Consider the following 24674-nt stretch of genomic DNA (forward strand, 5'->3'; position numbering starts at 1 on the left):
AGCAGAACATCTCCCATGGAGATAAGGATCACTGTCCCACCCTCAACAGATGGTGATAGAACAGATACCTTTTATCACACTCTGTATTGTAACGTGCGGCATATAATCAGGTGCAGCTTATACATGGACAAAGAACGAAAATTTGCTGGCACCCTGAAATGTGGCTTATAATCAGGTATGGCTTAAAATTGTGAAATTACTGTACTTAAAGTAAAAAGGAACACAGATGCTGTCAGAGGTCATGAGGTATTTCACTTTGTTCTGTGTTCTGTCTGGGCACTTTTTGATTACCACTGATTCTTGTCCATTTCTCAGCAGTAACCACTAAGTCTGAGCAATCAAACTGGCTACAAAATCCATAAATCTCTGTTATCTCTGAATAACTGCTTCAAGGGGATTATGTCAGCAAATAACTGTAGACAGGGAGAAGCAGAGAATTTGCTGATTGATTTCATCCTCATGACATTAAAATTTGCCTTTTAAGCAGGAACCAGTATATTAATAAGACATTGGTCTTCAAATGCTTTCCTGTATCACGTCAAGCAATTTGCTGTATTATTAACATGTATAAATAAATAGATGCCTCTGTTTCACTGCAACCTTTCTGCAAAAACACAGTAGTGAAGAACATAGCTGAGATACAGAGATAACTCTGAACAAATAACTCAAGTGACCCAGATGCTACCTAAATTTTAGGGGGGCTGTCAGGTTTGGTAATCTGATGAGCTGAGTCCTGAGCTTTGCCACCACCTAAAAGGTCCTGTTCCTTTCCTCTGTTTGCATCCTCTTTCAATTATCTTCTCCTGCTGCCTAACCTGTACCAGCACAAGAACACTGGACCTCTCCAACTGTCAATTCAATTCACATCAGGAAACAGCCCAGCTGTATACTTTCTCATGAAAGATCTAATGAGCAGCACTACCAGGTAGGAAGAGAGGAAGGGAAAGAGCAGGAGGGCTATGAAGATGGTAAATGGCCTTGAGGGGAAGCTGTATGAGGAGTGGCTGAGGTCACTTGGTCTGTTCAGTCTGGAGGAGACTGAGGGGAGAGCTCAACACAATCTTGCTTATGTGCAAAAGAGGAGGGGCAGACACTGATCTCTTCTCTGTGGTGACCAGTGACAGGAGTGGTGTCAGGGATGTTGACAGAAGGTGTGTCAGGGATGTTTAGGTTGGATGTTAGAAAAAGGTTCTTCACCCAGAGGATGGCTGGGCAGTGGAACAGACTCCCAGGGAAGTGGTATCAAATCTTCTAACGTGCAGAACAGTAGTGTATATTTCCTATTTTCTTCACTTCATTCCGTTCTTCCCTGTTCACTGCTGATAACTGGACCACACACAGGATCAAATCTAATTGCAGTCTGGATTGAATTTAAGGAAAAGTAAAAAATCAAGGGGGGTGCTGCTGAGCTGGTTTTCTTCAACACAGCTTAACAAGATGTTTTGCTTGAATATTTGCAGTGCTATTGAGGCCTATTCTTCTTGAAGCTTTTAACTAATTTTTGAAGTTACTGAGAATTGATGGCCCTTGGCACATTTTTTAGCATACTAGAAAATAAGAAATAAATTTAAGAGATGACCATAAACAATGAAAATTGCATGTAGGTTTGCTCTGTGAAAATGGCAGATGATTACAAGCTCTTGACTATCAGTTAATTTAGAAATGATCAGTTTGCACTTATTTTTCATGTGATCTCATTTATCATGGAAATGGTTGCTAGGATGTTATGCTTTGAAATTTGAAACTTCTCCAGAAAAAGAGCAATTGTGAAAAGGTTTTTTTAAAACATATTTTCTTTTTGGCAGCCTCTCTATACTGAAATTATTGATGCTAAATGGTTTTCTTACATCAAGACTTCATCTGACAAGCACTTATACCTAGACTTAATTTATGGTTTATGTTAGAACTCTGAGTGAGGCTAAGCATGCCTAAGATGTATGTATTCAGCTGAACTTAAACTCCTGTTAACTTTCCATGCCTAGTATTTTCTCCTTGCTTCTGGCAATTATGTTTCCAAGTTACTATTTAGATCATGGAAATAATTTTTCAGTGGCCACTAGCTTTCACCACTGAACAAACATGGAGGCTCATGTAAAATGGAAGCTGTGTGTGTCTGAGCTGAGTTGCTTAAAACCTCAGTGAGATGATGAATAATGAACATTACATGCCTGCATGGCACATTGGCTAAGTCCTCTCAAATCCCAGTCCCCGGTAATTTTTAGCAAAGCTTGTGATTTTCCTCTCACCTTTTATATGTCAGGGTAGTTTAAACACTTTTAGTCTATTCCAGATGATGCAGATGGAACTGGGACTCTGTCTGCAAGCACTGGAGATTACCTTTGACAGTCATGGCTTGCTGCTTTTGGCAGAGGTGATCCCTGCACGACCTTGCCTCATGCTGATCAGGACTGTAGTTGGCTGCTGTAGGGAGCAGCCAGGCAAAAAGTCCTGAATGAGAGGGAGAAAAAGGAGGAGGTAAACAGACTAGAGAGCCCTTAATCCACACAATGGGAGCAGCCACTGGAAGGAACAGGTCATGGAATCTCAAACAGGAAATCAATACTAAGCTTGTCTTGTATTTCAGAAAGAGGAGATTTATACCTTTCTGCTAGAAATTCTGAAATACACACATATACCTATGAATACTTATCTAGATAGCTCTGATCCTACCAACAATTACTTGAATACTATATACTGAAGAATCTTTCTTGTGAATTTGAGACCCAGGAGGCCTGACACTTTATTCACTTATATCCTTTTCCTAAATGACTAGTTAATGCCAGGGAAATTAGTCCCCGTATGCAATAGTCCTGACTTAATTTCTGAAGTGTCAGAATGGGGCCAGGTAAGTCAGTAGACATGTAAGTCCAGAAATGTAGTGAAATTCTGATTCAAAAGGTAACAGAAATCATGTTCATTTCCCTCTGGCTGTGACTGAGGAAAGTATTTACATCCTAAGAAAAGGGAATTACATGCAATTGTCATGAAAAGAAACCACAAATTATAGAGAAAAATCCAGCTCACTCCTCAGAACATCTGGGGAAAGCAGATGGATAGAAGGCTGATTCTCAGGAATATACAGGACGCAGACTGATCCAACTGCCCTCCTTCATCTGTGGCTCACTTGTCCTGGAGTCTTGGGACCCATGAATGGTTTTGGGGTTGCAGGAAGGATGAATTGACTCTGAGACATGGGAAAAATTGAGGATAAAGACTCCACTGACATTCCTGAGAGGGGAACATGATGTTGGGCTGGAGGGAGAGCACGATTACTTGTTGTGCTGAAGGTAACAGAGGGAGAGGCGTGTGGGGACAGAGAAGATTACTTTGTTCTAGTGTGGGATTCTACAAGGATGTATGAGCTCCAAATTATGAAGCAACTATTAAGCCAAATCTTTATAAAATGGTTTTAATCAAGGCTTCTCGGAATAGCCCATAAAGCTCTAAAATACCCTCACTAGGAATCTGAGAGAAGTTGACAACCATGCAAATGCAAAATCTGCAGGAAAATACCTTGTAACAAAAAAGCAAGTCTCCTGTGGATGGCATCACTGTGGCTCCCAGGTAGGTTGGCAGTATTGTCTTTGCAATCCTCCTTTGAGTGTACCAGCTCCCTGAGTATCCCTCTCCATCAGATGGAAGAGACCTGTCCCACAGACAGCTGCAGGAATACCCATGGCTTTCTGTGGATGTCCTCTAGCCAGATTTGCTGGTTTGCTAGAGGTTTTGCGGTACAGGCTGGCTGGAGCAGGGTGTGAGGATGTGAACTGGTATGGTGGGAAGGAGGGAGCACAAGCAGCATGTGTCCAGAGAGCAAAATTGGAGTTCCTCTGTGGCTTGTAAGCATCTATCACAGCAGGGTACAGGCAGTTGGAGTAGCCTCTTCCTGCCCAGGATAACCCAGGAGTCTAACTTAGGCAACTACAATCCCAGACATAAAACTAAATGCAGTGTGTGTGACCACTGAGGTCCTGCATGGGGTATTCAATCACTTTGATGGCATTTTTCTTTGTCTGCAAACTGATAGGTTTAGTTTCGGGGCGGAGGGGGAGGGAAAGGAATTTTTAAGCTGAATAAAAATCAGCACTTCAAAAAATATATAGTCTACTCTTCCTTGCTGTTTATAGGCCTCTAATTTGGTAGTGCTGCTGCAGCTGCCAAACTGCGTATATTGACTCAAAATTATTGTAAACAACATTCATTTCTTATATATGATGTAGTGTAGGAAGAACTGTCTTTCCAAAAATCATCAACTAAGGATGGAAGATAAAATAGATTACTTATAAACAGATATTTTTAGCTAAAAGAACTTGATTATATTAGAAGTTCTGGTCTATAAATATAACAGAGTTTGTGAACTGTTCCCATCTGTCTCGTCCCTGTCCTGTGTCAGTAGGGGGAAGTAGTAACTAAGACCTTCTGTGGCTTAGATACTAAGTGCTTTCATCAGAGTATTTTTGTCCACCCTCCTTTCCCTCTTTTTTTGACATCAGCAAGAAGTTTTATTTATATTCTGCTATGAGATATTATATCTACTACCGAAAATCACTGACAACTGCTTTGGCAGTGATGCTTATGTCCAAGTAAATCTGCTTAGTTTACAACATTTTTTGTTAATCTGGATTAAAATACTGCAGGTGCTTCTCCCGGAAAGATATTAATATTGTTTCAATTAGGCTAGTCGCTGTAACAGCAGTTTTCTAAAAATTGCAGTGATGGTGGCTTCGAGGCATGCAGCGTGAGCAAGGACACCTCTCCCATCCAGACCTCAGGCTGTGTCTCCAAACCCTGTGCCTGCTCCGAGCAGAGCCAGTTTAGCTCCACCCTCTGAGCAGTCCAGCCCTTATTTATATGAAGTCTGTGGTCCAACTGGCTTCAGATGGCGTGTGTTATGTGCGTGTGCCTGCCTCCTGAGTGAGTGAGACGAGCTGGGATCATGAGCCAGGGTTGTTCCAAGTGGTTTTAATCAGCAGCCCATTAGAGGAGGACGGAAAACTTCAAACAGGGTAAGAACCAAGTAAGTAAACCTAACTTTGAACTTGCAGTTTGGACAAAACAAATGCAAATGAAAATCTTCACAGTCTGTCAGTTTTCAGATAAATTATCACTTTTAGAGAGAAAGCTGTGCCTTCTAACAGGAAGGAGGAAATTTAAAGGGACTGGAATGAAGGAAACTGTAAAAACAAAGTGGGAATTGAGAATGCAAGAGAGAAAAAACAGCTAACGATTGTTCACGAAGTTGGTACACTCTCTTATTTTTTTCAGCTGTGGACAGGACATGTTAAGCTTTAACCTCTTGCTTTCTTGAACACTATTGTCTGGCTGAGTAAGTAGATCCTTTTGCAGAGGGAGTGAAGATTACTGCTCCTCACCTGTCTCCTGCAGGTTTGTTTTCCTGAGAGCATGGAGTGGAAGAGCTCTCTACAGCTCCTTACAGGAGGCCCCCATGGCATGCTGCTGTTGGCTCACTTGTTGTTTTTTCACAGGTTGTTCCAGTACCTCCATGGGAAGGTGTTCCCCAAACCTCTGCTCCTCTGGAACTCGTGACTTCTTGCCTGACACCAGGAAATCATTTACTCTACTTTCCCATAGAAATGGGAAAATTCATGCTAGTTTTGGGTAAAGTGTGCCTCTGACTTTTTTTACCCTGGCAAGACGTGGCTACTTGGACTGCATCTGCAATGTGGCAAAGGGCAAAGTGAGGCCATGGTTTGTGGGCAAATCCCCAGATGCCGCAGGCTTTGTCGCCCTCGTCCCTTCCTTCTGGCTTTAGTGGTGGCCCTCTGTCTGTTCTGCCAGACCCTGACTCCTCTCATGACCAGCAGCATCCTTTCAGCAGTTGTTAATGGGATTGCACCCAACAAACTGACTAAAACACAGCAAGGAAGATACAAGGAGGTCTCCCCAAGCACCAATCACTGCTTCCTCCCTGGCAGCATTTCAGAGACAGTGAAAAAGGTAAGTCAGCTGGAGGAGAGTGCTGAGCAATAATTAGCAAAGCAAGGGATAGCAAGTCTGGCAGGATCATCTGAGTCCAGCTAAAATTAGCCTAAGCTTGGAAGTCTGGGATCTGTATACAAACAAATGGGTGATCTAATGACAGCGGCATATGCACAAGCACATTCCCATTACCAGCTCCTCAGTGCTGTTATTAACACAGGAATCCTGAAATCTTCAACTGCAATATGGCATTGCTCTGAGAATCCAGCAAGATTTCCGTTTGCTGCACAGACCATGCTTTATTTTAGCTTTGGGAATTGGTTTAGAGGCTTTACAGTACAGGCACGTAAATCAGGAGCCAGTAGAGTTTCATGGAAGTGACAGAGGCTGTTAATTGGCACAGGGACTGCAGCTGCCCTGTATTAAAGTTATCTGCTTGTCAGCTCTGAACTTTACTGGGATTCTGCTGAGAACCTGAATTTAACTGTATTTGAGAAGTAAAAGAATATTTTCAAATCACACTATATACTTTGGAATCTCTGTCTCACAAATTTTACTTAGTCCATAGGTTACGTGACTTCATGTTTATTTTGTATAGGGTTCCTAGGATGGGCGTTAAAACTTAAAAAATGGAGACACAGTTATTTTTGTTGGAAAATGTAATAATTTGTTAAATGGTCTCCAGACTGAGGTAGTTATTTTTACTCTGGAATCCGTGATCAGCACTAGCACAAATGTTTCAGGTTTCCTTCAGTCCTATAGCGGAGCTGCTAACGGTGCAGCAGATACCACGCCATGAAATTATCATTATGCTAACATTTTATGTATAACTGTAGCAGAACGGTAAAAAATTTGTTACCTCACAAATTATGGACAGCAACCACACAAAGCAGTTCAAATATGTATGTTTAAAAAAAAAAAAAAAAAAAGTACCAGGCTGCGTCTTTGATTGGACAGAGTTCATAGTCTAAAAGGTCAGCAATATTGATTTTAGAAGAGCAGCTGTAAAGCGCATCTTCTGCAACAATCAAAAACAGATACGAGGAATAACTGTGGCATGAACTCTTTAACCTTAACTCTTAAAATACTGGGTTTTTTTCCTTGTAGTACATGCTGCATTTGTCATTGTTTTATATTTTTATGACCTTTTAGTACACTAGGTACCCAGATTCAGATCTGATCTGAAATATGATATAAATAATTACAGCTTAAAGGGAAATAAGCACAGCTGACACATGCAGGTTGCGTTGTATTACATCTATAGAAACAGTCCATTCCTTTTTACTCATTGCTATTGTAATGGCAAAAAAACATTTCATACCTTGGGCTACTTAATGTCTGTAAGAACTGGTGAAATAATGGCAAAGTTTTGCTGGTATGGTGTTTGGCTGAAAATATCTGTAGCATCTTTAGCAAATTGCCTGAGAAAAAGTGCAGATTGACATCGAACTTGGTGTGCTGGCCAATTGAAACGAGAAGAAAGCTTTTGTTTCCACAGCATGCTGTACTTACTGCTCTCCAGCATGCATGGTTGGATGTGACTATCACATGCACATACTGGACCTGTAGTACAGATGTGTGTGTGTTAACCCTTGTAGGTATGTTTTCCAGGGCTGTGCTACCTTAACGCATTCCTTTTCTAGTTCTTAAGACCACCCATAGCTGGCTCCCTGTTTGTCTTGAATTTCTCCTCTGGAGCAAGAGGAACAAAATGTCTTGCACGTGTTGGGATGTTGCTCTAAGTTGCTCTCTGTTTCTCAACTTTCTCTGCTGGTTGTGTGGGCTGAATAATAATCTCAGAGAACAGAAAAGACAAACATCACCAAAAATCTCTATCACTTTGCTTTGAAAGTGTGTTTTTGAACTGTGTGTTTTCGTGCACTGCTTATTCAGATAGCTGAACTGTTATCTGGCTTGATTTTATTGGACACTCAGTAACATCTAAGACAGATGTCACTGTTGAAACTTTACACTGTTTTATTTTACAGTCACGTGCCCACCGACAGGAGCTAGTTTGGAAACAACTTTTCTTTATGGCTCTCTTTAAAATCTTCATATATGAACCTGGAAAAATACTTTAAAATATAGTTATTCACATTTGTAATTAACTAGTCATACATACATCCTTATTCAATAAATAATCCAGCAAGAAAATTCAAATGCATTAAAAAGAATCTATTATATAGTTAAACAGTGACTTAAAGCAAACACTGCATCATGTCTTATGAAATCAAATTCATGAATAAACTTTAAGGAAAATAAAACCCTGCTGGACGTTATAATTTTTAAGTATCACATAGTGTTTATGGGCATTGAGTGATAGCATATTACACTGCAGATTCCCTTCTGCGTTGAGGCAGGTTTTGTTCTTACCTTCTTCAGAAAAACAGCCAGTAGTGTGTTGAGCCTGTTGTGAGAATTTGGTTCTGATTGTTATTATAGGGGCAAAATCCCCTTCCAAAATCGAATATTTTCTTCATTTAGAGAATGCAGAGCACTAAGTGCCTCAAAAAACGCCCACAAAACCAAACAAAATAACCTTGGCATCTTTTATGAGCCATTTGTTGGAAGCAAAAGAAGAAAAACAGGACTCAACATTTTCTAGTACAAAATTAAATGTTTATATCTGAAGCATGAAAAATAGAAGGCTTACTTCTGATTCTCCAGCATTAAAGGCAGTAGAGAGTGATATCCCATCTAATAGAAAGCTGTCTACAGGTTTAGCAGGGCACTCTTACCTTCCGAATGATGAAATATTGGGGAATACATATAGTAGGGAGAAGAATTAAAACTGGAATAGGTATCAACCAAAAAAAAAAAAAAAGAAAGCCCATACAAGCCCTCAATGTAGTTTTCCTGGCACGGTGTTATGCCAGAAATAACTCTGGAACCAGCCAGCTGTAATACCGTTACATTCACTTTAAGTAATTTCACTGTGCTTCTCAGCCAGTTTTGATTTGAGCTAATTATCTGGTTAAGCTGTGCTTCCACTCTCAGAATTAATTCAGCCACAGACAGTTTAGATGTCTCTGTATGCAAGTAATTTTGCCCAGGTAGATTTGTGTCTCTGCTGGTTGGAAGAAATATAGACTGTATTGCTTTTAGGAGGGCAGATACCTGGTGTACAGTTGCTTTCCAGTCAGAGGAGACCCAAAAACACTTTTCCTTTTTTTCTTAAAAGGCCCAGTTCCCAAATCATTAAGCTTTACATCCAGGTTGAAATTGTAAGCCTAGTTCACCACACTGGCAATGGGATTTCCTTTTTGGTCCTGGAAAGCAAAATTCTCTCTTTTCCTTATTTCTTCCACAGCTGGAAAAAAAAAGAGGAAGAAATTATTAATCACCTTTTATAGTTATTACTCCTTTGATAGGCACTTTTTTGGCATGCTAGCTTTTCAGCCATTATGAATGTATTTAAACAAAAAAACAAACAAACAAAAAAATTTCAATTTTAAATTGGGTTCTGAAGGAGATTATTTTATGGATACTCACAAGACTTTTGCTTCACATGCCTTGGCCATTTGAAAAGAAGAAAACAAAGAAGAGACACAGCTGATTATATGACAACTTGATGAGTGGGTTAGGCTGGCATCCAAATAAATGAAATACAAGTGTAGTGAAAAAAGAGCTGTCTTCTTTTCAAGGCCCTGAACCTGCCACTTAGGTTTTGTGTAAAAGATGTATCTCAAAGAGGAATATATTGAAGTGAGCAAGCAGGAAGGATTAAAAAAAGGCTTTTTATGCTTCATTCTGAACAAATAGGATAGAATATAATTTCCTAGGAGTGGACAGTATGAAAGATAATGACAGCCTCTTGTGCCCATATCTGAAAGATACTATGTAGAAAAAGGCGGGGGGGAAAGAAAAGAGAAACATCATGGTTTAGTCTTAACCAACGTCATGAGAATGATCTGGTTATCTTGCATAGTTACTGGCCCAAGCATCTATATTTGAAAATTGGCAGTGAAATTACTGAAAAACTGAGAAAATGTTACTAGAACATTAGAACATGGGACATCCCGCGTGGAATTATCCTCTCTTTACTTGAGTGCTCCACTCTGACAGAGGCAGAAAGCTGGACCTCACAGTGAATGGAAATGATGGTGTCTAATGCAAAATTAATCATGAATTAATGCAGACATTTAAAACCTAGTGAATTTCATCCTCTAAAGTCACGTCTCTTTTTCTATTGTTGGTTTTTTTTTTGTTTTTTTTTTACTGGAATATGCCTGCTTCAGACAGAATAAGCAGACAACAAAGGAGATAGAAGCAGAGTCTTTTGTGGAAGAAGGCATGGGGAAAGGAAGCCGATGTAGGAGAGTAGAGAACTACAGCTGCAAAGTAATAGTAACTTCAGAAAGTACAGAAGAGATTGTGTACAGAGACGGCTGAATTTTGCAAGGGAAGAGAAAGGGAGATGAGAATGGAAATAGAAAGAAAAGAAGACAAAGCTAATGAGAACTTTTGAATTGTAAATATGTGAAAAAAGAGAATTGAGGCCAGATGATAGAATAAGATGATTTTTGCTATTATGCAGAATGGAGCATAGTGAGAGCTCTGGATAGAAAAGATTACATTATGCATAATAAGGTTGGATACATTTTTAAGGTTTGATACATTTTAAAAGTAAATTTAACTTAAAAGCTATTTTACAGAATAAGTGGGGAGGATGAGAATTTTTCACAAAAGAACAAAGAACTTTGCTGGTATGAAACCTGTTGCAACCAGAAAGCAATCAACATAGGAGGGTATGATATCAGTGACTGATTTCCTTGGAACGATACCACATTCACATTGTGCCCTATGAAAGCAGGACATTTGTTTTCCTCTTTTGTAATGAAAAATGAAACGGCGCTAATGAAACAACTATTTTTACTGAGCAGATAGCTAGAGATATTCTGGTGATAAAGGGCAAGGCTATTGTGGTAGCAGTCAGGAAAGAGGGGCAGGGTGGAGACTTTGCAGGAAGGGAGCTTTGAGAAGAACACATGAGGAGAAAATGGAGGCAGAATCTCACTCATATAATTCACTGCAACTTCCTCCAAAACGAGGTGTTTTGATAAGTGGTAGGATTGGCTCATTGTCTGTTCTCAAGACAATGTGTCGTTGATACCATGTACTACATGCAACCATATAGCTAAAAAGCATTTTGATAAAATAGCTCTGTGCTTCCTGCTCAGAGTGTTGGTGATGACTGTGCAAATTACTCAAGTTTTGCTCTTGGATTTATAAAGTCATCAGAAGACACCCATCAAAGTAATGCCAATAATCTAATTGCTTGTTCTGTATTTATCCAACAAACAATTCAAAGCAGAATTACATTCCAGCCATTTAATTCTACAACCCAGTCCTTTCTGATTAGGAAATTCAACAGAACATAAAGCAAACACATTTAAATATCCTCCAGAAAGTGAAACAGGAAATTAACTTCTCTCTTACTTCTTGATACAGCAGCTATGCACACTCTTAAATATAATGATAGTATGAACAACTTACTATTTCCATGAACTTTTATGCAAACAGAAAAAGGAATTTAGAAGTCACATTTGGAGCTAATAAACATTTGCATAGTCCCATAAATGAGTGGCTTGGGGCATTAGTACCATATGCTAAGTTTTTATTATCACTCTTTTTATTGATGCTGTTCAATAATAGTGCAGTATTTTCTGGGAATCCCATTCGTGTATTTTTTGTAATGTTGTTCTGCTGGGTGTTATTTAGTAGCAAAGGTAGATGCTGACTTCCTTTGCTAGCTAAATAGGAATTTAGGTTGTTCACTGCTTGTGAATATTGCTAATAGTGCTGACCCTGTTTTTATAAGGCTAGTTTTCCTTTGTGATGTTTTTGTTGCACTCTGCTTTCATGCAAAGGCCTTTTGGTTTGCACAGTGGCTCATACATCTCTTTTGCAGCTGCTCAGTACTTGCAGGAAGCATGGGGTTAAAGTAAGCTGGAGTCAAGTTATGTGAAGCTACTGGATCAAGTCTCTGACTGTCTTGGCTAGCTCAGTATGAAAAGTGGATGCTTGTAATCAACACAACGGCTAATGACACCAGAACTGGGTAGTTGAAAAGATGATTCACAGTTTTTGAGTTCTTTCCTGAGAGAAACTTAGGCCATGACATGAGTTGGGCCATTATGTTAGGATGGAGAGTTTTATCTGCAATTGAAGTGATGGTCAGTGAAATTCTATGGCAACAGTTCAAACTGTATATTTGCTTCTTTTCCATGCATAGACAATGCATCAATATTTATGGAATTATGTAATATTCTTGGAATTTTTAAGAACTGCCAAGGAACTGTTTTGCTCTCTTCAACTTGAAATATCTTCTATTTTCTTCTTGGGCTAAACAAAACCAGTAATTATACATCATAAGATTCAGTTACTGACCAAATTCTAGATTTTTGGAACAACCCAGAAATTCTATAAAATAGAGGAAGGGTTCAGAGACTGTTAGGATCAATTATATCCTTATACATTCATAACCTAGAATTGGTTATATACCAGTTTCAAGGGAAATGTCAAAACATTTTGTGTTTAATAGAGAACTTCACAGCTCCCTGGAAGTTGCAGACAGACTGAACTAAGAATTGAAACTCTGAAAATGATCTATTTTCAGTTGCGCAAGGATGGTTACATAATTCTTCAGCTTTCATATTATATAAACCAGGCCTTTTATCTTGTTTAAGACATCAAAGGAGTATACATTTGATACAATTTAAAGAAAACTTTGATAAATTTTAATAGAGCTCAATTTGTTTTCTTTTGTGTTTTTCATGTTATTCTGTAAACTGAAAACAAAATTACAAAATTAATTTTTATGCATTTTTATTTACTTTACAGCCCACTCTGGTTTGTTTGGACCAGTTGTTAAGGCTGTGCATCATCTGTGTAACAGCCAATTGCACTAAAATTAGGTCAGTGACTCAGCTAAGTGCAGTATTTTGTAAGTTTTAAGAGCAGGTATATCATGTCAAAGCTGACATAGGTCTCATCCAAAATCATATGGGAGATCTCAGCCTTGCTGTAAAGCTTCACTAATTTCTGTGGAGACAAACACACAATTTTCTAGGCATGACATGGGCTGCAGATGTTCTTACCAATCCCTTTCACGTAAGATACATTGAGTCTGTAATAAAATGACCTGCGAACAAATAGCCTGATCCTTCAAACTGAGAAAGAGCTAAAAAAATGTTTGGAACATGGGAACAATTGACCATTTACCAATTATTCTCCAATTTTTAAAATGTTATGGATCCATTTTTTTGTGTGTGTGTCTGAATCTGTTGTACATTAAAATTATAGGAATTGCAAAAAAATCAGAACCATAAAATGTGGAAATATGTGAACAGCTTATTTTCATCTATTGTAGGCTGCTTCTCTTGTACTAACTCTCTGCCCAGACCTCATTTTTATGATTGAGAAACATTTTATGAAAACCAGCAGACTCTTTAAATATATAAACATGACTGTTACTGCTATAATATTGGAAATTCTCAAAAACATCTAGTAGTAACTAGATCAGCATGTCCAGTGATGCAAGGCATTTTGTATAAAGCTTTGGAAAAAGTATGGAATCACTTGCTACAAGCATGCAGTTGGCCGGATTAAAAAAAAAAAAAAAAAAGTCTGTGTCGCTGACAACCCACCTTACACTGCAGTGGCTTAGCAAACAGAGAGAACATGTTGCATCTTATAACCTGGACTGCAAATAGCTATGAAAGGACAGGGCAGAGAAAATAAATTTGGCAACACTAAGCACGGATCTCAAGCAAGTACCCTAAAAGGTGTGGAGATACTTCATATTATTTAGTAGCACCAGATTAGACATCAGGTCAAGCTGTTAAATTTAGGTTTCTGGATTGCTCTCGTCCCAGAGACGCCGTTGCGGCTCTTTGGGGAGCTGGTGGATGCCAGTGCCGTACCCAGCGGCGGGCAGGGGCTGGGGCAGACCAGGGTGGCCCTGCTCGGTCCCTGCCAGCACTGCAGGCCTCAGCGCCTTTGTGTGTCTCCGGAGCCAGTGTCCAAGAAAAGCCCCCTCAGAAGCAGGCACTGTGCTGTCCATGAGGCTGTCTCCAGCCCTCTGATCGCCCATCCCGGGGACGGCGCCTGTTGGGAGCTGGACACTGTGTGGGCCCCGTGGAGCCGCTCAGGGACATTTCCTTTGTGTTCTGTGGAAGTGACCCAGGTCACTGCCACTGCCTGAACTTCCCTCCTTTTTTTTTTTTTTATCTTTCTCCTATGCTGCTATCAATGTTCTGTTGGACATTTGTCGCTGCCAAACCGGAGTGTTGTAAACATTACAGCCCTTCCTTCCCCAGAGACTTGAGGAAGATGCCTTCCACATCAAGGCTGATGCTGAGGCAAGATGTTCCCTGGCACATCCCACTGCAGGGAGGCAGGCTGAGCCCCTGGGGAGGCCTGGGGCTGGTTCCTGTCCCTTGTGCCTCGTCCCTCGGGCCCACAGGGCACCGGGGCCAAGGCCTGTGGCAGCAGATGTGCCAGCGGGGGAGCCCTGGGTGCTGGCCCTGGAGTACTGACCGCAGGGAATGGGGTCACTGCCGGGTGCTCGAGGCAGGACCCCTTAATATTTGAAGCAAAATACTTCCGAGGTGACACTGCAGGAGGCTTTGCTTCCACGAAGAAAGGTGTGTTTTCATGGCATAATAGAAGTGTGGTAATTGTTGGTGAGGAGGGGGGCACACCAAGTGCCACCACATCCAAGGTAGGATCCTTGCCCCAGGCCACGCTGGAAGGGACAGGAGCGGGAGAAGCCATAATCATCGGGAAAAATGGAACAGGAGCAGGGACATACATGTCCTGGTCTGCATCCCCTCTGTACTCCTCACACGTCCTCAGTTCACCCTGCAGTGCTGGCCCCTGCAGAACACATGGGATGGAAAATGGAATTTTCTTGCAAAATAAAGCAAGAGGTGTCTCTATCTTCTGGGTTTCTTCCACGATGCAAGTGAAATGGAAAGTAGGAAGTATTTGGCTGGAATGCCTGGAAGAGAAGGGAGAGAGAACAGAAGAGGGGGGCTGGGATAAGGACTGGATTTAGGAACAGAGAGGGAGGGAGGGAAATGGAGAGGAAGGGCTGCCAGCAGTTGCTGGCGCTGCGGGAGAACAGGAAATAGAGGAGATAAGGGGGAGAGGAAGGGGGGTGAAGGCAAAAGGGAACGAGAGTGACGTTTCTGTGGTGGGCAAGGGCCATCTGAGACTAACACTGTGCTTGCCACTTGATTAATGTGTTTTAAAAATTCTGGGATGTCCGGAACGCTGTCAAACAGGTGACCTAACACAGTTCCAATGACTTCACCCTGTGCTATGTGTGCTTACTCCTGCCAGTAAGTGATCAACCTTTCCTTGAATATCTCAGTTTCTAAACTAGTTTTGGGTTGCACATTTAGCAAATGTGGAATACTCTGATAGTGTTGTATTGAGATATTTTCAGGGTCCCTTGATCAATAATGCTGACACTTTCCATGGGCAAAAGAACATTGGGTGTTAGAAGCTCTGAAATAGTTTGTTCTCATTACTGCGGCAGAAAAGCTTACACTTCAGCCAAGCATAATGTAAAACAGAATCATACACTCAGGGAATACACTGCTGAGAAGAGTGAGTTTAGCACTGGATCTCAGACCTATAAACAACTGGATGCGTCCTGAATGATATTTATTTGTATCAAAGCATCTGTCTCTTTTCAGTCTAGTCTACTGTGCAAAAAATGGTGGTGACTTGTTTGTGTAGTGCTTCCTATCTCCAGTGATAAGCTTACTAAAATTAGAAGTTATGGAATAACTTAGTTTTTAAACTGCTGACAACTGTCAGGTTGAAAATCACAAACTTGCAAAGAACTAAATTCCTGTCCTGAATTTAATCCCTGCTGGTGAACTTCAATTCTAAAGACAAATATCTTTCACCAAAATAAAGTCTTGGTTTTTAATGGTGTTTTCATTGCAAAAGAACAGCTAGACTGTTGCAGATACTAGCATCATAATTCCCACATGCAGCATTCTATTTCTTTTTGCTTTATTTTATTGGGGTTTGAACAGCGAGGTTTTGGTAGTGAGGGGCTACCAGGATGGCTTCTGTGAGAAGTTGCCAGAAGCTTCCCCCATTCCCAGAGTCAATGCCAACCAGTTCCAAGACAGACCTGCCACTGGCCAAGGTTGAGCCCATCAGTGATGGTGGTAGCAACTCTGGAATAACAGATTTAAAAAGGGGAGAAAAACAACTGTGCAACTGCAAACAGAGAGAGGAATGAGGATAATATGAGAGGAACAACTCTGCAGTCACCAGGGCTGTGAAGGTTGAGGATGTGCTTCAGGAAACAGAGCAGAGAGCTGCCTGTGGAATGTGGTGGAGTCTGTGGTGGGGCAGGCTGTCCCCTGCAGCCCACAGAGGTGCACAGTAGAGATCCACCAGCATGCCATGCAGTACCCATGGTGGAGCAGTCTGTTCCTGAAGGACTGGGCCCTGCAGAAGAAACTCATGTTGGAACAGTTTGAAGAATTGCAGCCTGTAGGAAGAACACATGTTGGAGAAGTTCGTGAAGGACTGCCTTCAATGGGAAGGACCCCACACTGAAGCAGAGGAAGAGTGTGAGGAGTCCTCCCACTGAGGAGGAAGGAGCAGCAGAGACAACATGTGATGAAGTGACTAAGACCTCAGTCTCAGCTACCCTTCTCCAGAGGGAGAGGTAGAGAATTTGGAAGTTGAACCTGGGAAGAAGGGACAGGTGGGGCAAAGGTGTATTGAGATTTGGTTTTATTTCTGGTTATCTCAATCTAATTCCATTTATTGTCAACAAATCAGTTCCCCCAAGCTGCATCTGTTTTGCCTGTGGCAGTAATCAATGAATGATCTCTCCCTATTCTGATTTCTACCCACAAGACTTTCATTGCATTTTTCCCTCAGTCCAATTTGAAAGGGGAGTGGTAGGGTGGTTTTCATGAGCACCTGGCTTCCAGACAGGGTTAACCCACCACATTTATTTAAGACATAAAATATCCCCCTTGCCCAAAGATCTGATGGCAATGGCTCACTGATATGCCATTTTCGGAAATTAATGTTATGTTTGCACAATGACTGTGTGTTTCTGATACCTCTTTTCCATTTTTTTCTTTCAAGAAGCTCATACCTCAGGGTAGATAGGGAGGAAGAGTTTTCTCTAGATGCCTAGGCACTATATGGGAAGAGAGTAAGTGATAGATAATCCAAGTGTACCTTGGGATTCATTGGAGGCATCAGATACCTTTCCACTTGCTCTTGTATACAAGTCGCCCTGCCAGTCCTCCTATGGGCTAGATTGTGTTGGACTAATAATGCAATAAAGGATTGATAAGGTTACATTTAACTTTCTAGAGCACACTAATCTCCAGTTCTGTTTAGGATTCCTGATTTTACCCCAGTACTCTTCTTACTTTTCTTAATAACACTGCACAGCACAACTCAGATGCCTCACTTACAATCTTCATAATACCCGCGTTCCTTGGAACAGCTGAGGTGGCACCTACCAAGGCCTCTCTGTTTAGGTGACTGCACCCACAGTCAAAGTCAGATGGCAATTGCTGTTGCCAGCTTACCAGAGCAGCCCAGATTTCAGGAAAAGTTGTTTCCACTAAGGAAAGAACATGTTTTAAAGATCCTTGAGTGCTAGCCAGACCTTTCAAACCTTTATAGAATCAGTTCAAAATGAAGATAGAAAAAATGAAGAGGCAGACAAGATGGAATTTGTGGTCTGAAGTCCCTGATATAAAGAGAATTCTTAATGATACTAGAACTATTTTCACTGTTGTCACAGTAAGTTACTAGCTTCTTTTTGTGAAAAACAGCTGTATTTTGTACTGTTGACAAATGTCTTATCTTAAAACCATTGTCTTTTCACTGTGTTTGCTGTAGATCAATGCCTCAATTCTCCAGTACTTTGGAAGCCACACGAGAAGAGCAGTTCTCTATGCGCCTCCTGCTCACCATGAAACTGAGCTCTGTCAGCGCATCCTGACAAAACATGGATATACAGTCACCGTCCTTGAAAACCGGAGACTGGTGGAAGATCTGAGGCATGAGGGACCTTTTCAAAGTAAGAATCATTGGAGTTAGTTAATTTGTTTATTACTAAGTGTGATCACTAAATGTAGAATTGATCCAGCGTTCTTCCATAAGCATAAAGCATATAAACTCTGGCAAAAGTAAGGATAGAAGCCAAATTCTAGCTCTTCTCAGCTGTGTGGATAATTTTCCACAGTTAGGTGATTCTTCCGTAAGCTATATCCTTCTTTAAAAAAATGCGGCAAAGTAGATCATCATAGTCTTGACAACTAAATCAGATCAGTTTGGTTCCTGATGACCTCTCATACCAACTTCATCAATACAATTGAGGGATTTTGAATAGAATGTTTCATAACAAAACACATACCTGCTATTTGTTTCTTTATTTTCTCTCCTAAAGAAAACTTGTATGTGTGAAGGTCATTTTTTACTCTAGTAACAGTTTGATTGTTCTGTAATCTTGTTAAAGAAGACAATATAGGGCAAGTACATTTTGCACTTGCTGCTGAATCTGGGATAGATTACTGTTGGTTCTCAGTTCCTCTTGAAATTTGATACACACTTCAAGCAGACTGCTGAAGAATTCTGATATCTGGCACTGTAGCTTTATTGTGTAGAGTTCCACTGTGCTTAATAGAGAAGGTTGGGCACCAGTTAGATATGTGATGACCATGTTTGAGTGTTCTTGGACACTTCAGAGGTATGAACTGAAACTGATGCCAATTTGGTCTTGGAAGTCAATTCAGGAAATTGAAGGCCTTGGAAAAAATAGGCTACTATTCTGTCAGAAGAAAAATAGTTAGATATTTCTCTTGCTGAAGGGATTACTGTTTGCATTATTCAGGCTTGCAATACACTTCTAAAGATACCAGAGAGCTCAGGTTTGCTTTGATCTTTAACCAAACCAGATAATTTCATCGATGAAAACTACAGTTACTTAGCATGCTTGAGATTGCTCAAAATTCCATGACTAATTTCAAGTTTCTTTAAGAAACTTCCTTGAAAATTAGGTACATGTGATTTTCTTTGGCAGGCTATACCAAGAAGTAGTAAATAGTCTTCATCTCACTCTTATTTCAGTCTGGTTTTATAGTCACCTTTTAGCCAGTCCTTGCCTTGAATACTTTCCATCTCAGGGTGACGAGACACACTATGTCCACAGGCTTTGCTAATGTCAGATGGGCTGCAGAGAAAAGTTGGTATCTCTGGGGACCATGTGCACCATCTCTATGAAATACTTTTTTTTCAAATGGCCAAGGAAGTTGGTATGCCAAATTCAGTTGCAGCTTATAAAAAACCCCACAGAAAAAGGACTGCAGTAGATTTTCCTACAGTGCTCTGTTCATATTGAAGTTCTCACGTACAGTTTTTACAGTCCAAATATTGCCTCTGCAGAAATGAGCTTAACTGTGGGTATTTATACTTTATAGTCTAGAATCAGTACTTCCTGTAGTATTTTTCCAGTAATAATAAAAAGGTCAGGTATTTTCCAGGAACATCCTACAGCTTCCAGCAGATGTTGGATTATGTAAAAGGAAAAAGCTTGCCAACTTAAGGCAAAGAGTAAGACTCTACTAATTCCATTTGATGGCATCATAAATCTGCCTTTAACTATTCTCTGTTATGTAAGTGTCTAGCTTTTTGGTTATGTTTTAAAAACAAGAAGTAAGTAATAGAGCATGTCTACATACCAACCCACTGATCTTTTCTTACTGCTAAGCAAATTACATTCAAAGTAAATTTTCTTCTCCAGTAGATGATGAGGTTTATTCTTCTGGATGGGACAGTATTCCTTATTTTTGGAGAAGGATATTTTGAGCTATTCTTTGGCATAATATTTTTCTAATAGAAGTAAGTTATTAAAAATGTGCTTCTTTAAGCCTCAGTTAAAAATATGTAGATAATGAACTGAGAAACACAGAGTGTGAGTGCTGTGAAAAATCTATAAAAAGAGTAATTTCTTATTACTTGGTATTATTTAACAGTTCTGTCAGGTGCTTTTATTTGTGTGCACTTTCTTACTCATGTATCTTTCAAAGTTCACTCTAAATTTGAAAGGGTTTTTTTGTTTTGTTTTGTTTTGAATGGCTGAGAGCCAAGACTCTGTCTGAAGTCATATATGGAAAAAAATTCACCACAAAACATTCCTAACTTTTTTTTGTGCTGGCCTGCTAAGAATTTTGGGACCAGTTCTGCTGCTGTTTGAAACCCAAATGTGACAGCTCTGTACACTGATCTTCCAGAAAGATCTTCAACACCTGGGCTGCAGCACTGGGTTGATCTCGTTGCTGTCAGAGAAAAACATCAGGGGAATAGTTTTCTTCAGTGGAAATTTTTCACTTCTTACAAACCAATCAAACCCATTTTGAGTTTTGGTAATGGGAAAACAGTTGTCTAAAAAGGAAAAACTTTTTTTTTTTTTTTAAATCATGGCAAAAAGACTGTGGTTTATGGGTTTACTATGAAAAATCCATACAGATGTGTTCTGCAATAAAACACAGATTATTCAAACCCCTAATTTTTCACTGAAAAATAGCTTTGTCAGTAAATTCTCAAGAAGCTTTTCTTGAACAAAAAGTATTTGTGCTGCTTTCACCATTCCTTAACAACTTAACCCACATGAAGAGAAAAGTCCATGGACTGATGATACCTGTGTCTGCTTTGAGCTCTTTGAGACTTCCTTTTGCAGTAACCCTAAATGAGCTGGTTTGCTGTAAGTTTAACATGTCTCTCTGCTGCTGAGGTGGAGATAGAGAGGTGGAACTGTGTTAGAATTGTGTTAGTAGCGGATGTGAGATTTTGCAGAGAGCTAGGATTACTACCTAGGGAAATGTCATTTAACATGGTCAGTATATCCAGTAAATATCTGTGGTAAATCTGTTTTGAAGCAAGCAGTTCAAAAGAAGTTGCTGATGAGCAAACAGCTCATCATAACAGCTGTTAAGAAAGGTATGAGGTTGTATTGCACAGCACATCTACAAATGGCACATTGTATGATTGGTCTTCCTTCCTTCCTTCCTTCCTTCCTTCCTTCCTTCCTTCCTTCCTTCCTTCCTTCCTTCCTTCCTTCCTTCCTTCCTTCCTTCCTTCCTTCCTTCCTTCCTTCCTTCCTTCCTTCCTTCCTTCCTTCCTTCCTTCCTTCCTTCCTTCCTTCCATCCATCCATCCATTATAAAATGTGAAAATCTGCCTCTCCTCTGGAAAAAGACATGCCTTTGCCACAGACTTGGAGGGTGTTGAAATGGATGTCACAATCTTGTGGAAAATAATAAAAGGATCAGAAGGAGGAGTTAGAAAGCTCTACACTTCCAGGCTTTCTCAGGGGAGATTTGCCATACTGAGCTGTACAAGTCTCTGGGCTTCCTTGCCTCCAGCCCAGGACAGAGCTGTGTTGATCTATCAGAGATGAGTGGGTTGAGCCATCTGGCTTCAGAGCCCCCTTAGATCCTTCCAGAGTGGCAAATACCAGAGAAGAACTTGCCAAATATTTTCCAGTGTCTTCTGCCTTCTTCCCTGTTCTTCCAGTCTGAGAAGCTCTCATTTCTGTTACCACAGTAAAGATTAACAGGTTGTGTATGTCCCTATGACTCTGTGCTACCCTGCCAACATTTTCACATTTTTTAAAAGGAAGGCTTTATTAGAAATTTGTTTCGCTAATAGGCATTTCTGCCCTCTGAAAATGACGTTCCCAGTTACTGTCTGCTGCCTGAATCTTTCCTGAATTCCATGCTTTGCCCAGATTTATCTTCAAAGATGAATAAACTGCTTACACCTTTCCTTACAGAGCCATCAGTTTTTCTGTCCTTTGCTGAATATGTCTGCCTCATTAGTCTTTGGTGACCCTCCCATAACAGGCATTTCCTTCATTTCTCAATTCTTCACCTTTACTAATAGTTAAGCAAATCTCAGCAAACTTCAGGCTCCAAGAAATGTGTTCAGTTGTATGTTACAGATCTGACTGGCCAATTTTAATTCATTCAGCAATAACATGCAAAATTCTGTCATTACCACTAGCTCTTAGAATGGAAAAGATGGTGCATAAACTCAAGGGTAGCCCATCAGTTTGGCCATGGAAAAAAGCACATGTATTAAGACTCCTGACAAACTGAGTGCAGTGTAACATTATATTCTCCCTGCAGCCTTAGGGTGTTAGAAATTTAGCAGAAGCTTTTGCAACTGCAATGAGGGACTTTAAGAAAAGAGTCATAAATTTTCATAGTATTGCTTTTATATGATAATTTCCTATTTTTAGAATAATGCAGTTGAGTATTTAAACTTTACTGTTGCCTCTTTTTGCAGTTTGAGTGACATCCATTGAAGATTAAATTTTAGCCATGCCATTAGAAAGATCACTACAGTACAAATATTTATTTGGGTTGGGATTTTTCTATGTGATTTATTGTTCCATAAAGTAAGTATTAAACCCATCTTAGCTTTGGTCAATATTTAGCTTTTCTGTCAATTTCCACAGAAATCAGTACCGTTTCCATGTGCTATTCATTTTACTGACATTGTTAAGTACAGATCATATACTACATAGATACTTAAATTTACATATATTGCAAAGAATATTAGATCTGAATTTATTTCCTCTTTTCTGACTTTATCAATATGCACTGAATTCTGTTCTGTTTTCTGTCATTTTAAGAGCATGCTGTGTTTAAATTCTTGGCTGTGTAAACTAAGCCCTGGTTCCAGCAACTAGTTATGAGGATGATCTGCTTTTTGCAGATGTGGGAGTGGTGCTTGGGTGGAGCTGCACCAGGAACAGGAAGGGATGATTGAGCAACAGACCCGTGGGAGCAAATCTGAGCAAATCTTGGCCTTTCTCTTTATGTGCTCGGGTCAAGAGATCTGTCTAATATTTAAAGTGGCGTTACTTCTGTATGTCACTGATAAAGCCACCTGAATATATTCAGGCATAATTCATTTTGCTGTAAAATGGTCATTTCATAATTGTATTATTATAGAAGATAAGGCCTCTGTGTCCCCCTCTTGGGTCTCTGTAGAGAGAGTTCTTTTGCTTCTTTGTACCCCCAGTGGTGCTCATTCCTTGCAAAAGCTGATGCTTGGGGAATGTCAGGGAACATGAGGCTGTAGGAGTAAGCACAGGTGTTCACAGATGTGGAATGATGCTAGCTGCAAAGTTTTCTGTCTCTCTATATATTGCATGACTGAAGAAGCAGCTGGGAACAGATGGAAAAAAATTCTGATTTTCCCCAAAAACAATTTTCCAAATCAATCTTTGTCAGTTTTTCATTTTGGTTTGTTGGGTATCCTTTGGAAAAATTACTTTAAAAAGAAAATTTACATTTTTCATGGAAGAAAATTACTCAGTTCCCTTTGCTTCACAATTGGAGTTAAAGGCTGGAAAATATTGCCACATCAGTTAGAGATGGAGAAAACTAGGATAGAAACTTTTTGAGTCACTGTCAGAACTAGGATGAAATGCATGCTCTTTGCTGTATATCTTTATGTTATTCCTTTAGCATACTGTACCACCCCTCACTGTTCATACTTTTGACCAGAGGCTAAGTAGGAAAAGTATCAGCTTAATTGCTGACATCTGGCCAGCAGCAAGGTAGGAACTTGCAGAAGTGCTCCTTCGTTAGTGCAGCCAGTAACAGTTTCCTCAGAGCTGCTAATTAGTCTAGAGAATAAACTACAGCCGTAGGTTTTGGAAGCCCCCAGGGCCACGGCTTGAGACTGTCAGACATCGGTTTTTCATTTTCCAAGACATACCATATCAGCAAAATTGGTGAAAATGAGAGAAGGTGGTAGAGACAGGAGGACACAGTGATGCTCTTTCTTTAATGAGTGTGAAGACTAGTATGTTTGGGTGGACAGAGGTGCTTGTTAACACAAAGTGTTAACAAATTCTGCTGCCAAGGAAAAAAGAACAATCTGTTCATCATGCCTGTAGTAATCAGGGCATGATGTACTACAACAAAGTTGTTATTAGGAAATCTGTTTTGGGAGTAAAGCTAGTGAAGTAATCAAATGGATTACCTGGAGCTGTGAAGCATTCCATCTTAGATGTCTTGAATATCAGGTAAAGAGATTTTATTGGGTGTACTGGGTCCCCTGTTGGGATAACAAGATGGTCTCGCAGACTTCTTGGAGTACATGACTAGCCTTGAGAAAATCAGGAAGACAAAAAACTGAAAAGGGAAAATGGTAGTTTCTAAAGATGATGGAGGGATGTCAGGTATTAATTGGCTGTGGTCACTCGAGTCTAGTTTACAGCATCTTCTTAAAATGCAAAATATTCTCAAAACCCCCAAAATTTATGAGAATATATTCTTTATGGGTGTGGGGAAAAGGGAAGGGAACAAAAATCAGTCATGCTTAGATAATAGCCAGTTGAACTTCGAGAAAGTAGAAAGCAAATAGTGTGTTGTGAAATAGGGATGTTTTTCATGGAATGGCATGTAAAATAAGTACTAAGAGTATCAATTTTTCTCCCTTAGTGAATGGTTTTCTATGTAGTTAGAAATACATCAACAAGAGCAGGAAACATTAGTTCTAACTTTTTTTTTTTTTTTTTTTATTATTATTCAGAATATAGATAGGAGGAGCCCCTGCTTGCTGTTTGTTTCAGCCTCAGACAAGTTTCCATGAAATCCAACTAACTTTAGCAAACAATTATAAAGACTAAAGGCCCCAAGGAAAATTTCTTGT

The 24674-nt window shown here is 40.0% G+C and overlaps 1 protein-coding gene across 1 annotated transcript in view; it reads left to right on the forward strand.

Moving 5' to 3' along the window:
• Positions 1-4902: 4902 nt before the first annotated feature.
• The window catches only part of CPED1 (cadherin like and PC-esterase domain containing 1), a 146761-nt gene continuing 126989 nt past the window's right edge, over positions 4903-24674 (forward strand). The window contains exons 1-3 of the mRNA XM_033059148.1: positions 4903-5017; positions 5487-5958; positions 17845-18025. Coding sequence (XP_032915039.1) covers positions 5707-5958; positions 17845-18025 — 433 coding nt within the window. The 5' untranslated portion in view covers positions 4903-5017; positions 5487-5706. The remainder of the gene's footprint in view (positions 5018-5486; positions 5959-17844; positions 18026-24674) is intronic.

This window comes from Catharus ustulatus, chromosome 4 (genome assembly GCF_009819885.2).
Source record: "Catharus ustulatus isolate bCatUst1 chromosome 4, bCatUst1.pri.v2, whole genome shotgun sequence".
Taxonomy (NCBI): domain Eukaryota; kingdom Metazoa; phylum Chordata; class Aves; order Passeriformes; family Turdidae; genus Catharus; species Catharus ustulatus.